Raw genomic sequence first — 14,736 nt, 5'->3', positions numbered from 1 at the left:
TGCCTTCCCTGTGCTACTCACTGGCGTCATGGTGACGAGCGGCGAGGGGCCCCGGGGCCGCTTGAGCAGCTGCTGCGCGTGCAGCTGGATGTTGGCCCCGCCGTCGGACGCGCGCCGGCCCAGCGGGCCCATCCCGTTCAGCAGCTGCAGGGTGGGGGGCTGCAGCAGGGACTGCTCCTGCAACACACACACAGCACCGTTACCCACCCCGGCCAGAGCCCCCGGTCACACAGCACAGAAGACAAGCCCTCTGGGCTTCAGGGATGTCACCAGCATCCTGGAGGGATGTGGGGCAGGGGCAGGCAGCGTCAGTGGAGGAGCAGGGTTTAACTCTGCAGCTCCCTGCACGCTGCTTTAGCTGCCAGGCAGGCTGCAACCTGCAGCTCAAAGTCCCATTTCTCCCCAGCCCATTTATTAATTGAGTAGTGCACTGCTGTTTGTTTCTTTGGCTTTTTCACAGATTCACAGAATGGTTTGGGTTGGAAAGGACCTTAAAGATCATCTCATTCCAACCCCCTGCCACGGGCAGGGACACCTTCCACTATCCCAGGTTGCTCAGAGCTCCATCCAGCCTGGCCTCGGACACTTCCAGGGATGGGATATCCGCAACTTTTCTGGGCAACCTGTTCCAGTGCCTCACCACTCTCACAGTAAAGAATATTTTCCTAATATGCGATCCAAACCTACTTTAGAGAACCAATTGGAATCATACTTAAATAGAGTAATTCTTGAGGCTTATGCAGTCCAAGGAGTGACAAACAGAGGGAGCACAAACAGCCTCCCAGCAGGCAGGGCACAGAGCACAGCAGGGATCATGGGCAGTACCTTGTACTCCAGCTGCCCCGTGGGCTGCAGGTTCTGCCTGGGCAGCACACTGTGCATGAAGTTCACATTCGGGGTCACCTGCAGGAACGGAGCCTGAGGAGTGACACGGGGGAAGCCAGGCAGGAGCTTCTGCAGGTCTTCCATGACTTCCGTCCTGTACAATCACATTTGGAGAGGGGAATTAGCCATGATGTGAGGAAACCCCTCACAGACCCAGCACACCCAGCTTCCCTTCACAAAAAGCTCCTTACTGCTCTGGAAAATGGTCACCAAGAGCAGCCAAGCCACTCTTTGGTTTTATCTGTCCCTTTTTTCCCCTCCATGTTGAGATTTGGCAGAATTAGCTCTTGGGCATTAATCTTGATGGCATTTACCACAAAAACTTCACCTTGAACATGACAGCAGTGCAGCTTGGGTGAGACACTTGCCTTGACCAAAAGCACAGCGTACCCAGAGCTGATCAGGAAGAGCAGGAGGAAAGTGCCTCATCCCCATCTAAAACACTGACCAAGCTGTGCAGGGGGACTGGCACCTTAAAAGGAACACCCAGAAGGACCAAAGTCACATGCTGGGAGTGAATGTCCAGGTTGGAGTGCAGTACTCACCGTGGGTCAGCTACTCCCACTGTGTGCCTCCTCATGGAGAGGTAGCGGACCAGAGCCTCGGGTGATGGTTCCTCCCCTTCATCACTGTCCAAGTTCATTGTTCCATCAGTCTGGGAAGGACAAACATTGGAGATGTTGAAATGTAACATGAGGATCAAAGGAAAGGCTTCAATGTGAGCCAGAAAAAGAGCTTGCAGGGGTCATGGGGATGTGCCTCACCTCCACAATTTGGTTCTCAGGGTTGATGAGCTGGACTTGGGGCACGTTGATGTTCATGGTGTTGCCTGTCTGTTCTGTCTGCTGAGTGGAGAGATCAGGATCAGAAGACACAAACACAGCACTGTTTTACAAACACTGCCGGATTAACACCAGCCCTAAGCACCTGGAACAGAGAGGTGACCCTGGAGCCAGTGAAGAGTGGTTTATTCTCAAGAGGTTGCCTCGTTTACCCCCCTTCCTTCTGTTCAGGCAGGGTCAGCCATCTGTTCTGCTTTCCTTATGACCTGGCCTGTCCCAAAGCAAGTGCTCATTGCTCCATCAGCAGCACAAAGTGGGGAAGAAGCATCACACAGCAGCCCTGGGCTGGGAACTCTAGCTCCCAATAACTCCCTCAGTTCCTTCACCTCTGCCACTAAGTGAGCAGAAGACTGTCTGAAGGATGTTGAGCCATGCACAAACTGTTCCTAACCTCAGGATTAGGGCACCCTAAACACACACCAAATTCTCAGACGAGGAACGTTTTGACACTCCAGCCAGAGTGTGGACACCCACGAGCACGTCTGATTTTGGCAGGTAAGGGACTGGCTGGCCTTGCAGGGCTGGAAGAACACTGGCAAAGGGGATGCACCTGGATGTTGGCCGAGGTGGGGAAGGTCATGGTGCGTGGGATGCTGGGCGAGGGCGCGATGCGCAGGTTCTTGTGCCTCTTGAGGCGGTCGCAGAGCAGGCTGTAGATCGCGCTGTAGTGATCATACGCGTCGGCTCGCAGCGACTGCAAGGCAAAGCAGAGCGGTCACTCCCTCCTGGGCAGTGATAAAATACATTTTATACTGTGCTGGGGCTGCTCAGCTGCCACCAAACACAGCCGGTGGTCGGCAAGAGGAGCAGGCAGGACACGCCAGGCCTCACCTGCACCGTGCGCTCCTTGTCCAGCCCCATGTCCGCCATGGCCAGCAGCACGTCCTCGTTCAGCGGCTCCAGCTGCCTCTCGGTCTTCAGGTGCTGACACTCTGCTATCAGCTGTGAGGGCACAGGCACAGAGTCAGAGCTGACATTCCCAAAGGCACACTGATGAGTCACAGCGCTCCGAAGAGCCCAAGCACCGGGCTCTGGCTGCAGCTGGCGTGAGGTCTGATGGCAGCCGATCTGAAATCCACTGCCCCAAGCTCCCAGGGCCACGGGGGAAGATACAAAAGTGTACGTAGATAAGGAGTGATGTGGAAGGCAAGGCCAGGAGACAGAGAAAAGGGAAAGGCCACGACTGGGAATGAGTCTTCCCCAGGAGCAGAAGCAACATTGCAGCACCACGTGCCCAGAGCCCGTTTGAATCACTGAGCAGACCCTGCTCGCTGCTGCTCACCCTGTCAAACTCTGCATCAGCCTCCCCCAGCTTCATCCACTTGTGTTTGCAGATCTGCTCCATGGAGAGCCTCTTGCTCGGGTCCAGCACCAGCATGTGGCGGATGAGGTGTTCACACTCTGCCAGGGAAGAGAGGCCGGGTCACCCGCGGGCAGGGGCACGGCTGCTGCAGCGCTCCCTTTCCAAGCTCCCCTCTGGAAGTCACCTCACAGAAATAGTGCTCCCCCTCTGCACTTCACACCGGCTGGGTCCCCAGCGTGCCTCACTGCTGCAGACATTGATTCCCCTGTGCTAGGAAGGAGGGAAGCCACCCTGGCTACACAGAGCCCTGTCACCCTGTCCCTCCCCACCTCGATGTGAGTGGTTTTTGGAGGTTGAGAGCAAAGGACCCATAGAATGTTCTCCACTCCACAGCTGTGCCATCATATTCCATATGTGCTGTCACCAAGAGGGACTGCTGAGGCTCTCCTGTTTAGGCTGGGATCTAAGTTTGCTTTGAAAGCTCCACCTTTTAGCAGAAATCTCTGCATGGAGAGAACATCTTCCCCAGATAAGACAGCAAGCAAGGAAGTCTACAGCTGGGAAACTCCATGAAAAATTGTTCCTTAACCTGACAAGTACCTACACGTGACTCTTTGTTAAGCTGATCAATATGAAAATGAACCACACTTCACACTCAAGATTTATTATTAAAGTGTTTTTGCAGCAGCAGGACACAAACGCTCATCTCTGACGGGGCTGTTGCTGGAAATTCATGCCCCATAAGGCTGTAGAAAGCTAAACCTGAGGGAGGTGTAGTGAAAACCCCTGAGTGCCCCCTTACCTGTGGACATGAAGAAGGGGATGCGGAATTTGCCGCTGAGCACCCGTGCGCGCAGGTTCTGCAGGGTGCTCCCGTCGAAGGGCAGGGCCCCGCACACCAGCACGTACAGCACCACGCCGAGGCTCTGCACCCAAAACAAACCCAGTCAGCAACGCCAGATGGAATGAAAATCCAGCTCTGGGCTCTTGGCACTTCCCCACAGGGAAAATACAGGATGGAGTAGCCAGAATGCAGCTCTGGAAGCTTTTTTTTGGAAAACACTTTTTGCTGTGTCAGGGCTTTTCTCCAAGACATGTACTGAGAACTCAGGAAGCAAAGCCAAACAAACAGAGCAAAAATCAGATCAAAGTCAGAGAGAAAGAGGCTCATCACATACCCAAATATCAACCTTTGGCCCATCGTACTCCTTGCCTTCAAAGAGCTCTGGAGCAGCATAGGGAGGACTCCCACACCAGGTTTTAAGGAGCTGGCCAGGGCTGAAGATGTTGCTGAACCCAAAATCTGAAAGAACAAAGAGAACTGATGAGAGGAATGTGATTCACTCCAAGTGTCCTGAACAAATGGTATTTCAGTAACTTGCTGAGTCTGGTAAGGTCACGTACCATCCTGTAATGGGTAACTGGTACACAGACACTGGAAATGGAATCACTGAGGTTAGAAAAGACCTCCAGGTCATCAAGTCCAACCTGTGCCCAATCCCCACCTTGTCACCAGCCCAGAGCACTGAGTACCATGTCCAGTCTTTCCCTGGACACCTCCAGGGGTGGCGACTCCAAACCTCCCTGGTGCCCTGAGCTCGGGGCAGTGCCAGCAAGGACAGAGTGCAAAGGGAAGAAGAATAGGAATTTTGATTTTTCCAGAAAGCGCTACAGGGTCACGGCGGGCAGCTCTACCAACAGAGTCAAATCCTTCACCAACAGCAAATAACAAATCCTCAAAGAGAAAGGTCTTCACCTCGCAGGCAGCCAACCATCAGCTTATGTGGGCACTAATGGCATTCTCTGTTAATTAATCTGCCTCCCCCTGCCTCACAGCTGGGACCTGCACTGCAAAGGGCAAGGAAACCAGTCTGGATCCAAGAGAAGGGAGCTGGTTCTTGTAAAAAGAAAGAAGTTTCCTTCCTTTTTTTCTTCTCAATTGAACTGAAGCAATCACAGTCCCAGGGGAGTTCTGAGGTGTCCACATGTTTTTTCTAACACATTCAAGATTACCGAATGTTACCAGTTAATTACCAATTAATTACCAGTTCCACACCAAATTCCAAGTGAGGATCACCAGTGATGCCAACAGCCCTGTGCCAGAGGCAGGAGAATCCCACCAGCACTCCCCAGAATGCACTAACTGGTGAGTCCGTGCTCCCTCTTGCTGCTCTCCTTACAGGATTTTCCATGACCTAATTTCAGGTGACCCCTCTCCTCCTTTGCACAGCGTCTGCAGAACCCAGCAGACCACCTGGCACTGCTCCTGCCAGCTCAGCTCCAGGGGGCCACAGCTGAATTCCTTCTCCCCGTCCCTTTGCAGGGAGGAAATTCTCACTGTGGAGATGATTTATGCATGTGGAGAATACCTAACGCAGCCTGTTCCTGTGGAAACACCTGGAGTACACACCAGGCTGCTCCAACCCCACCTCCACACAGAGCAGAGATGGTAAATGTTCTTTAAAGGCACCGTGGAATCAAAACAAGGCACTTACACGCCCGTTGGGTTTTTACTGTTGGCAGTGAAGCCATCTAAACCTCCAGTCAGCCTTTGGAGGACAATTCCAGGGAAATAGCACACAGCTGCACAATTGTCTTTTCCACCTCTGCAAGCTTTTGAGCTGCTGTCTCACGTTCAAAGCAGGATGTGTAACAAGTGCCTGAGTTACGGCCACCGGAGCCAGCAATAAACCCTGCAGCACTGGATGTATTTCCCAACACACAGCATTTGTATCAGGTTTAGACACAAACTCCTTCTGACTGTGGAATGTTGGCACTTCCCATATATTGAGCACGTTACCCTAGTTTAGGTACTTTTATTTGTCCTTGTAAGTATGCAAGTGGGCCTTGAGCACCTGGGGAACCACCTGTATTTTCCAAGGAGTGCACAGCCGGGAGCAGCTCCCGCCCTGCTCAGGTGAGAGGCCCGAGGTGCTCTCCACTCTGCTGCACAGGTCACAGCGAGTGTCAGCAGCAGGGGCAGGGCTGTGCCATTCCAGGGCTGTGCCATTCCAGGTCCATGCCATTCCAGGGCTGTGCCATGCCAGCTGGCAGCACCGCAGCCTCGGAACAGACACGCAACAGCTGCCTCCTGCACCCTCCTCTGCTTCCTGCAGATTGGTCGGCTGGGAAACTTCACCCCTTCCCCATCGTGCTGAAATTCATCCAGGGATTCACAGCTCTTTTGGACAGGGAGAGGAGGTGGGGAGAAGGGGGAATGCAGAGTCTGCTCCCAACAGGGCCAGCGGGTCCCGGAGCTCTGCGCTCGCCCCACGGCTGCCCTGGCTCTCGGGTGAAACCTCTCTCCCTGTGCAGGGATGCTGCTGAGCCCAGCCCCTGCCGGGCTCAGGGCAGGCAGGCTGCTGGGCTCTGCGGGGAGCTGGAGCCAGCAGATCCTCTACAGGGACACAGCTCCCAGGCTGGAAACGGCTTCCAGGTCCCACCTGCACTGCAGGACTGAGGTCAAGGCTGGGGAAAACAGCAGGGCTTTAAAAACCCAAAGAAAGTTCACGGGAGGACTTGAAAACCCCGGAGCAACTAAGCACAAAATCTAAATCAAACAAAAACACAAATTACAACTTAAATAAACTTTCTTAAAATCTATGGCCAAGGAGATGCATAAATCCAAATCCTCAGGGAGCAATCAGGTCACATTCCACAAACAGATGCAGAGGGAAAGAGGCATTTTTGAACAGCAAGGTGAGCCACAATGATGAGATACAGCGAAAATATTTAAAACAAACATCTCTGCTACAAAACAGTGGGTCCAGTCCCTCAAGTTTCCTTGGAGAGGAGCTCAGGGAGTGGCTTCAGTCTCTGCCCAACAGGGATTTCATCCTCAGGAGGGGAAGGAGCAGCTGACTCCTGCAGACGAATGCAAAGCGATGCATAGATCAGATTCCTCTCCGAAACCATACCCGGGAAGGCCGGGGTGTTTAGCAATCATCAACTCCTGGCTGAACTCTCCGGCTGGGAGCACAGGGAACGCAGTGCCAGCAGCTACTGACTCAGACTCTCAGAAGGTACACTGGAGAAAAAGCATCCATGGGAAAAATGAGAGCGAGGGTCACAGCGTTGGGATCTGGCTGTTTACGGAAAAATAGCGAGGCAGCAATCAATCACAAAGCAACCCAAACACGGAGCAGCAGGGAGAGCAGCAGCACTGCCCACCCCGGGCTGCGGGCTGAGAGCTGGGACCTGCCTAATGCCAGGCAAGGGATTTAAAGCTGCAAATGGATGCCAGGCAGAAAGTGCCAGAAAATCTGCACTGATGAGAGTCTGAAAAGCTCCAAAGTTTGAGTTAGACACAGTTAACGGGTTTGGCCCAGTAAGTGAAGCTTCAGCTGGTTCTCCACCAGTGTAACTGGTGTGTGCATTTCTGTAGCATCTCTCCTGGGAGGTCTGGTGTGAAGCAGATCCGTTGCTATCACTTTTTTTTTTTTTCTCTTGAAACAATGGAAGAACTGGTGTCAAGTTGTAACTGACGAGTTATAGGGAGAAAACTTGGAAAATACTATACCATAAATCAGTTTTTCCAGGCTATTTTTCAAAGCACTACAGCATCTTCCTGCCAAGGCAAACACTGCCACCACCAGGGTGGGGACTATCTCCTGGAGTCATTCTGGGAGCACAGATTTGGAAGGAAAATAGTTTCCAACTCCCTTAGATAAAAAAAGGTTTCCACAATTTCCAGAGCTTCTCAGCCTGCTCATGGGGACTTTTCTCCAGCAAACCCAGCTGAATTCCAGTTTCCACCTGGGTTAGTTTGTAACTTCTCGCTGTTTGCCAGGCACCCTCCCCCTCCAGAGCGGATTTTTCCCGTGAACACAAGATGGCCTCAAACCATTAGTGCAGCCTTTGCATGAACCACCAGAAAGTGCTGCTCCGAGACCTCCCCAGCAGCCTCTCCCTGAGCTCCACAAGCCCTCCACTCCTGCCCCAAGGAGCTGCACTCCTGCTTCATCAGCGATGCGTCTGTCACTTATCTCCTGCTCCCAGAACAGTGAGGGGCAGGTTATCGTCCCTGTGCCAAGGAGGACATGGTTCACACTGTTAAGCACCAGAGGGAAGTCCCTGAAGTCCATCTCTCCTTCCTACTCCTTCCCTACTCCCTCCTCACAGATGGAGTGTGAGGGAAGCGATAGAAATTACTGATGATTTTAACCACAAACCGAGAGTTGAATTCTAATCTAACACCTCTGGATGGTACACGAGAGAACAGCAACAACGAGCTGGACTGTTTCCTTTCTTCAAGATGCTACCTAGATAGAGTACTATTTCCCACCTCCCAGAAGTAAAATTGCTCAGACTGAAAAGTTTTGTAGCCCTCAGCATTTGAAAAAAAAAAAAAAAAGTTACAAACCCTTGCAAAAAACAACAATCTCACCCAGGAAGTCTGCTGGGAGAGGGAGCAACCAAGTGCTTTCTAAAGGTGCTCTGCTGTGCTCTAGGCTCTGGGAGGATTAAATGCCGAGTACAAGATCTACCACTTCCAAAGCCCATGAAATGAGAAGACCAGGGCAGAATCACAGAATATCCTGAGTTGGAAAGGACCCACGAGGATTGAGCCCAGCTCTTAAGTGTTAAATCTTGTCGGTTCAATTGGTCATAATCCCACCAAGCCCAATAAAGTCAAGCCTAGCCAGCGCCCCCCAGAGATGAGCCAAGGCTCAGTCTCACGGTCAGAGGATCACAGACATGCAGCTCTGTGCCAGCTCAGGACAGAAATGCCCACGGAGGAAGCTCTCTGGAAGGGCAGCTAGTGACAAAAGAATCCCACTGCCCTGCAAAACTCTGGGAGCAGGCAGTGAGGGCCTGTGTGCTCAGCTGCTTCAGCTTCTCTCCCTGCAGGGGATAAAGCCCCAAAGCACTGAGCCACTCTGCCTCTGTCACACCACGTCGAGAACGATTCCAGGAGCGCAGTTTCCCCTTCACTGCTCCACCATCCACCTTGTCATCCCTGCTCTGCCATTCCTGCCCTCTCACCTAGCCTGACCTGCTCTGAAGAAGCCCTGAACCAGCAGCAGGACTCAGAACAAGGTCAGTTTTGTGATACTGTCTCACCCACCAGCCAGAGGAGTGAACGCCGCAGTGTCTGCAGCCCGGGAAGCCAAACCTGCCTTTTTTAACTTCTTCTTTTACTTCGCACTACTTGAAGGGAGGTATAAATCTCCTGGCTACAACCTGGCAGTTCCAGCTCTGGGCAGCAGGCCACACAGAAATCCAAAGCTTCCTTTAGCTGCACCGCGTTTCCTTCTCCCTGAATACCTGGAAGCAGCCAGTGCCTACATTTATTAACTCCTGAAAGCAGCTGCCTTCCTCCCACACCGCTCAGCTTAGCTCACCTGCTATTTTGATGTTCAGGTTTGCATCCAGGAGGAGATTTTCTGCCTTCAGATCCCTGTGGACTATGTTACGACAGTGACAGAAGTTGACAGCAGCCACGATTTGCTTGAACTTTCTCCGGGCTTCCTTCTCGGCCATGCGCCCGTGGGCCACGAGGTGATCTGTGAGGTGAAGGAGAACACAGGGTTATGGACACACGGGCTTCTCGTGCTCCTGGAGAGAGCTGGGGAGGTGGGAGCAATGTGGGCACAGCGCGGTTTCCAGCTCCAGCAGCACACATGGAAGAGGCACAGGCAGGGATCGGGCACACCGCTGCCAACCGGTCCTCGCCTGGGCTGGCTCTGAGGGGAAAGGCTTTGAAATTAGTTTTAGATAGAGTACAGCTGAGGGGATGCCTGGAAAATCAGAACTGTTTTGTACACAAGGGAAAAGGTTTTAAAATCTCCTTCTACATCAAAATAAAAATGAAGCTTTTCCAGCCTTTGCCCTCAGTCAGACCCCGAGCCTTGTACCACATCACCTCGAGAGGTGCAGCTTCCTGGCCACGTGGCATCCTTCCTTCCCCCTGGTTTTTGACAGGAAATGTGTCTTTTGGTCTAACATGCCTCAAAGGCAACTCCTGCTGGAACCAGCGAGCTCCCAGGTAGCCACAGCCACAAGCAGCTGCTCACCTCAGCTCTCCAGCCAGCACAGCTACCACCAGTGCAGGAGGGATTTAACATCCTCCCGCTCTCTGCATCGATGCACCAACATCCTTGTGAAATCCAAGAAAGCATTTCATTACAAAAATGGAGCTGGCCTCCACTACGGAAATCTGAGCACTCCCAAATATTTTGCTGAAAGCCTGTACTCTCACTCAAAGGTAGTGTTTGTTGCCAGCTGGGCTTTCCTTGGAAGCCAGCACTGCACACACGGACAGGAAAAGCCTCTCCAAGAGATCACAAAGGCAGGCACACAGCGGTGACCCAGCTGAAGTTCAATCCACTTAAAACCTGGAAGCACCAGCCTCACAGAAGCCACTTGTCACTGTCCCACGAGTAGGGATGGAGACAGGAGACAGGCAGCAGGAAAGGCAGAGAAAGGAAGCCTTACTTCAGGAGGTTGTAACTCCTTGGTCGGGCCATCAAGTTGGCCTCAAAACATCTCTGGCCAAAATTAGGCTGGAATGATTCACATCCCTCCCTAAACTCCATTAAACTGGGGGCTCAATAAAGATATCTGTTCTTGAAAATAATAACAATAAATCACTTGTTCAGGTTTCTCATCAGGTGGTTGTGTTTTCCCCCAGTCACCCATTCATTAAAATACCCGTGACATAATTGACTCACAGTAAATACTAATTACCAAGATCCATCAAAGCAGTTGTGCTGCTCTGACTGCACAGCAACCTACTTCTGCCTTTGCCCACTCATGTTGTGCAACAGACTCGAGGTGTTTTCCAAAGAACTTGTCAATTAACTCTTGTTCATCGGATAAACTTATTCTGTAAGCAAATCTGGACCAGGGCTGGAGAAGGAAAACCATCACCAAGCCAAATCTGACCCTCAGCTCGCTCGCTGGGCAAAGCAAAGTCACCCTCTCAAATTGCCCCATCGTATTTCATTAAGGCATTTGCATGGTCATAAATCTGTTACTCTAAGGAGACTGACAGCAGAGCACAGCAAGGGCTGCTCCAATTTAAGCCACTGATCAACAGGTAATAGCTCAGCTCCTAAACAAGGTCATTCACACCTTCTGCTCCGCCGGGATTTGGGAGCCAGCCTGTCCATACAGCAAGTGTCCTTGAAACAAAGCACAAGGCTCCACTCTCTCAACAATTTCCGAAATATTTTAGCAATTCTCCTGCAGGCAAGAAAGCAAACCCAGCTACTGCAGCAGGTGTCTTTCTGCAAGGCTTTCCTAAGTGTATTTCTGCCCAAACCAAGATCACCAGTCCCGGCACAGCTGGTGACACTCGCATTCAGTGCTGGCACTTGGGGCACCCTCTGCCCCATGCCCCTCACCCAGAAAACTCTGCTGCCCCTCTGCCCAGCCAGCCCTGCTTAGGCTGCAAAACGCCCTTTTTAGGTTAGGCGTGAAATTTCACTTTTGATGAAGAACTGGGAACGGAGGCCCAGGCTCTGCACGTAGGCACCGCGCTCCGAGCCCACTGACATTTCTGCACCAGCTCCAGAGGAAGGACACAAACAATGAGGCTACAGAATACTTCACATACCACCAAGGGCAACTGCATGCCAAAATTAACCATTGAGAGCTTAGTCTGCACAAACCTCCCGTGCAGTGGAGGTTACAGGGCTGACCTGAGTGCTGAGCTGGGAGCCAGCACCCTGTTCTGAGCGTGCCAGAGCACCCAGGGCCTGGCTGGGCTGTGCCGGTGTCACCGCGCTGCTCGTGCACAGTGATGCTCCTCTGGGTGTCTTCCGGAGGGGAAGGAATGCATCATTTCATTGCACAACCCCTACAGACATCAGTCACTGCTGCCCGTACTTACATGAAGCACCTGACGCTGCTCTCCGAGTTAAAAAAACAATCCAATCCTACACTGGGGAAAAATCACCTTTGGTTCAGAGAGCACTGACACACAAGTTTCCACTCCCCGCCTCTGGACAGACGCCTCGTGCTTTTAAGCTGCTTTCTGTCTGGAAAACAAACGCTGATGAAGCTTCACATCTCCTCTGTGTGGGGGATTAAGTCACATTTCCAGTGAATTTGGCGACCTTGTGATGTCAGAAGCAGTCTGACCTTCTAGAGACAGGCCCCACAACGTTGTTTAATGTGTCTGCCCAGCTCAGGCTCACAGTGCTCAGGACAAGCGGGCGGGCGGTGGGGAGACGGGGCAGACGTGGTAACCACATCAACCAGATGATAATTTTCTAAATTTCCTGTGATTTTTTTTGATAATCAACCAAGAACTCATATTCCGTCAGTGAGGACTGGAGATTATTTACAGTTTTCATAGTAAACAGTGGAAAGCAAACCAGATTTTTAGACTATATTCCATCTGACCTCAAAAAAGGACACTCGAGGGACCTGGAATAGAGACCACCCTATGTTTAAAAGGAGACATTCATTTCTTCATAATGTCAAACCAGTGACCCAACCACACACAAAACACGGAGAGGGACAAAAATAACAATTTACATTTGGCTGCTCAAGCCCACAGCAAACCCAAGGCCCGTCCCTGGTCCCTGCGCGCCGCTACGCAAACAAAGTGAATTATCAAACCATTTCCAGTAAGAGATGAATCAAAGACTCTTACGGCACAGCCTGGCCGCCGGAGGAGCGCTCAGCCCTTTTACTGGAACTCTGGATAAACAGGTGGTGCAGCCCTCCCAGGTGCCGACCCGGATCCCTGCGGAGCTCACACGGGCAGGGGCCGGCCAGACACGCGGCCAGCCCGGACTGACCGTGGCCATTTAGAGAAACCATCGCTCTTGCAGCTGAAAGCTCTGACCTCTAGCACTGCCTGGGAAACACTGACAGCTCTTCGGTACTGTTTAAGCCTTGGGAAGTTCTGAAAGCATCAGAGAAGCAATCTGTGTTCCTTACAAAGACCTGCAGTTCACAACGGCACAATGCTGCAACTCTGGTTCTATGGGGCTGCACTCAAATGCCCCGTGGCTTCTGGAATCCAGAAAACCACAGCTGTCAGCCCCCCCTTACCCTCCAGCACTACATTTTAAAGCCTGTGTCATGCAGGTGTTAAGACATGACCAAAAGAAAAGATTGAAGAGACTCAGCACGGGCCCATTTCCCAGAGAACCCCCAGTGCCCAGTAAGAGGCACGGCGACAGTGGCTGCACTGCCCACACACACCTCACACACCATCCCTGCAGCACATCCAGCCATTCCCAACAAGCCCAGCTGCCCCAGGAGGGACAGGCACTGAGAGGAGGCACCGTGCAGGTGAGGTTCTGCCCAAGAGGAGAGCCTGGCTGCCCACGCTGCCATCGACTTTGTCTCCACCACACAAGGACGGGAGACCCTTCAGCGCTGGAGATGCAAGGACTGCAAGGAAACCTCCCCAGAATGGGCTCCTGTTTCCTCCCTGCAAATTGCTTCCGCTGTTACAACAAAGTCTTCATGGCTCCTCAGGAAACTCTGAATACAAAAAGCTGAGACTTGAGTTTTCCCCTCTCTGCTCTCGCACCGAGGGCAGTGCCCAAAAATCCTCAAAACTGGGTAGGGAGGCACGACCTCCTGGCTTGGGTCTGCAGAAGCCTCACACTACTGCAGAGCTGGCTGCCCCCAGCTATCAGTGAGGATAAAATGCTGGGCAGCAACATGGAAATTAGCCATGCTAATGAGCTGAATTTACTACAGCAGAAAATCTTTCAGAAAGCAATTAGGTTTTCACTTCGACTCACGCAGAAGGCTATTTTTGTAACCACAGAATTCATTCCAAGTTTGTATGTGAGCTTGCACATAGCTCTGGATTTAAAAAAAGATGAGCCCGTCCCTGCCAAATTCAACAGAAGAGGGAGAAAAAGTAAAAAGAGATTTATACTTTTCTGTGGTGATACACACCCAAGCCAACTCCAGGACACGTGCAGGTGATTTTGCTGTGCATGGGAAGGCGAATTTCACAAGCCTTTGGAACTGCTGAGTGTGTCCAGCACCATGATTCACATTTGAATAAACAACTGGAAGGCTCAGCAAGTCAGTTTTTCACCAGGCAATCCACACTTCCCAAACATCAGCTGTCACTTGCTTCCCCTTCGGCTGTCACCTTCTCAGGGAGAAACCCACAGGACACGGACAATATTGACAAGAAGCCATGGCAACCATCTACAGAGGTACTGAGGAACTGGTGGCAGTTTGTAGTGGCTGGAAACCAGCACTTTTCAGCTTTTATTTTCCCTAATTTGAGGCTTCTCTTGCTTCACTAAAAGCTTCGTCTTTTACTACAACTCAGCTTCTCCTCCAGAGAAATGAGAAGTAAAATCAAAAGTGAATCTTCTGCAATGACTGACGAGGACAGGGGGAGTGTTCCCAGGAGCTGACAGGCCATGTGCGACTGTCCTCACTTCCTTAGCTGAAGCTAATTCAAGCACACAGGATTTTCCTCCTTTTTGGAGGCTCATATTGGTAAAGCCAGTACAGACCAATGTTGCAAAATCCCAGCTCTGTCACTCAGCACAAAATCCCAGTGTATAAGTAAATTCCTGTTTCTTTAAGTTCTGCTATTGTTCACCAGACAAATGAATAAATCAGCCCACAGTTCTTTCAGTTGTGCTGCACATGCTGCACAGATACTTTTTTCCCTTTCAAGAACAGCTCCTGTGGTCAAGAAAACTCAGCCAAAACTCTCTGGGACAATGGTGCTTGGAAGGAATGTAACCAGTGCTTGCTAAGATAACA

At 51.6% G+C, this 14,736-nt stretch overlaps 2 protein-coding genes across 5 annotated transcripts in view; one reads left to right on the top strand and one right to left on the bottom strand.

The window, feature by feature from the left end:
* SIDT2 (SID1 transmembrane family member 2) overlaps positions 1-14,736 on the top strand; it is a 207,468-nt gene that overhangs the window by 138,494 nt on the left and 54,238 nt on the right. The gene's annotated exons all lie outside the window — the stretch shown is intronic.
* The window catches only part of SIK3 (SIK family kinase 3), a 69,739-nt gene that overhangs the window by 17,359 nt on the left and 37,644 nt on the right, over positions 1-14,736 (bottom strand). For 2 of the 4 annotated variants that reach the window (XM_068172088.1, XM_068172090.1), the window contains exons 4-13: positions 9,375-9,536; positions 4,209-4,333; positions 3,833-3,956; positions 3,010-3,128; positions 2,559-2,669; positions 2,278-2,421; positions 1,650-1,730; positions 1,431-1,540; positions 826-979; positions 22-177 (exon numbers count right to left, since the gene is read on the bottom strand). In XM_068172088.1, the coding sequence (XP_068028189.1) occupies positions 22-177; positions 826-979; positions 1,431-1,540; positions 1,650-1,730; positions 2,278-2,421; positions 2,559-2,669; positions 3,010-3,128; positions 3,833-3,956; positions 4,209-4,333; positions 9,375-9,536 (1,286 nt within the window). The remainder of the gene's footprint in view (positions 1-21; positions 178-825; positions 980-1,430; positions 1,541-1,649; positions 1,731-2,277; positions 2,422-2,558; positions 2,670-3,009; positions 3,129-3,832; positions 3,957-4,208; positions 4,334-9,374; positions 9,537-14,736) is intronic. The other 2 variants (XM_068172089.1, XM_068172091.1) reach the window with 1 other exon arrangement.

The sequence above is a fragment of the Anomalospiza imberbis genome, chromosome 24, assembly GCF_031753505.1.
Source record: "Anomalospiza imberbis isolate Cuckoo-Finch-1a 21T00152 chromosome 24, ASM3175350v1, whole genome shotgun sequence".
Lineage (NCBI taxonomy): Eukaryota > Metazoa > Chordata > Aves > Passeriformes > Viduidae > Anomalospiza > Anomalospiza imberbis.
The sequence above is the reverse complement of the archived record's forward strand: the minus strand, read 5'-3'. Positions and strand labels throughout refer to the sequence as shown.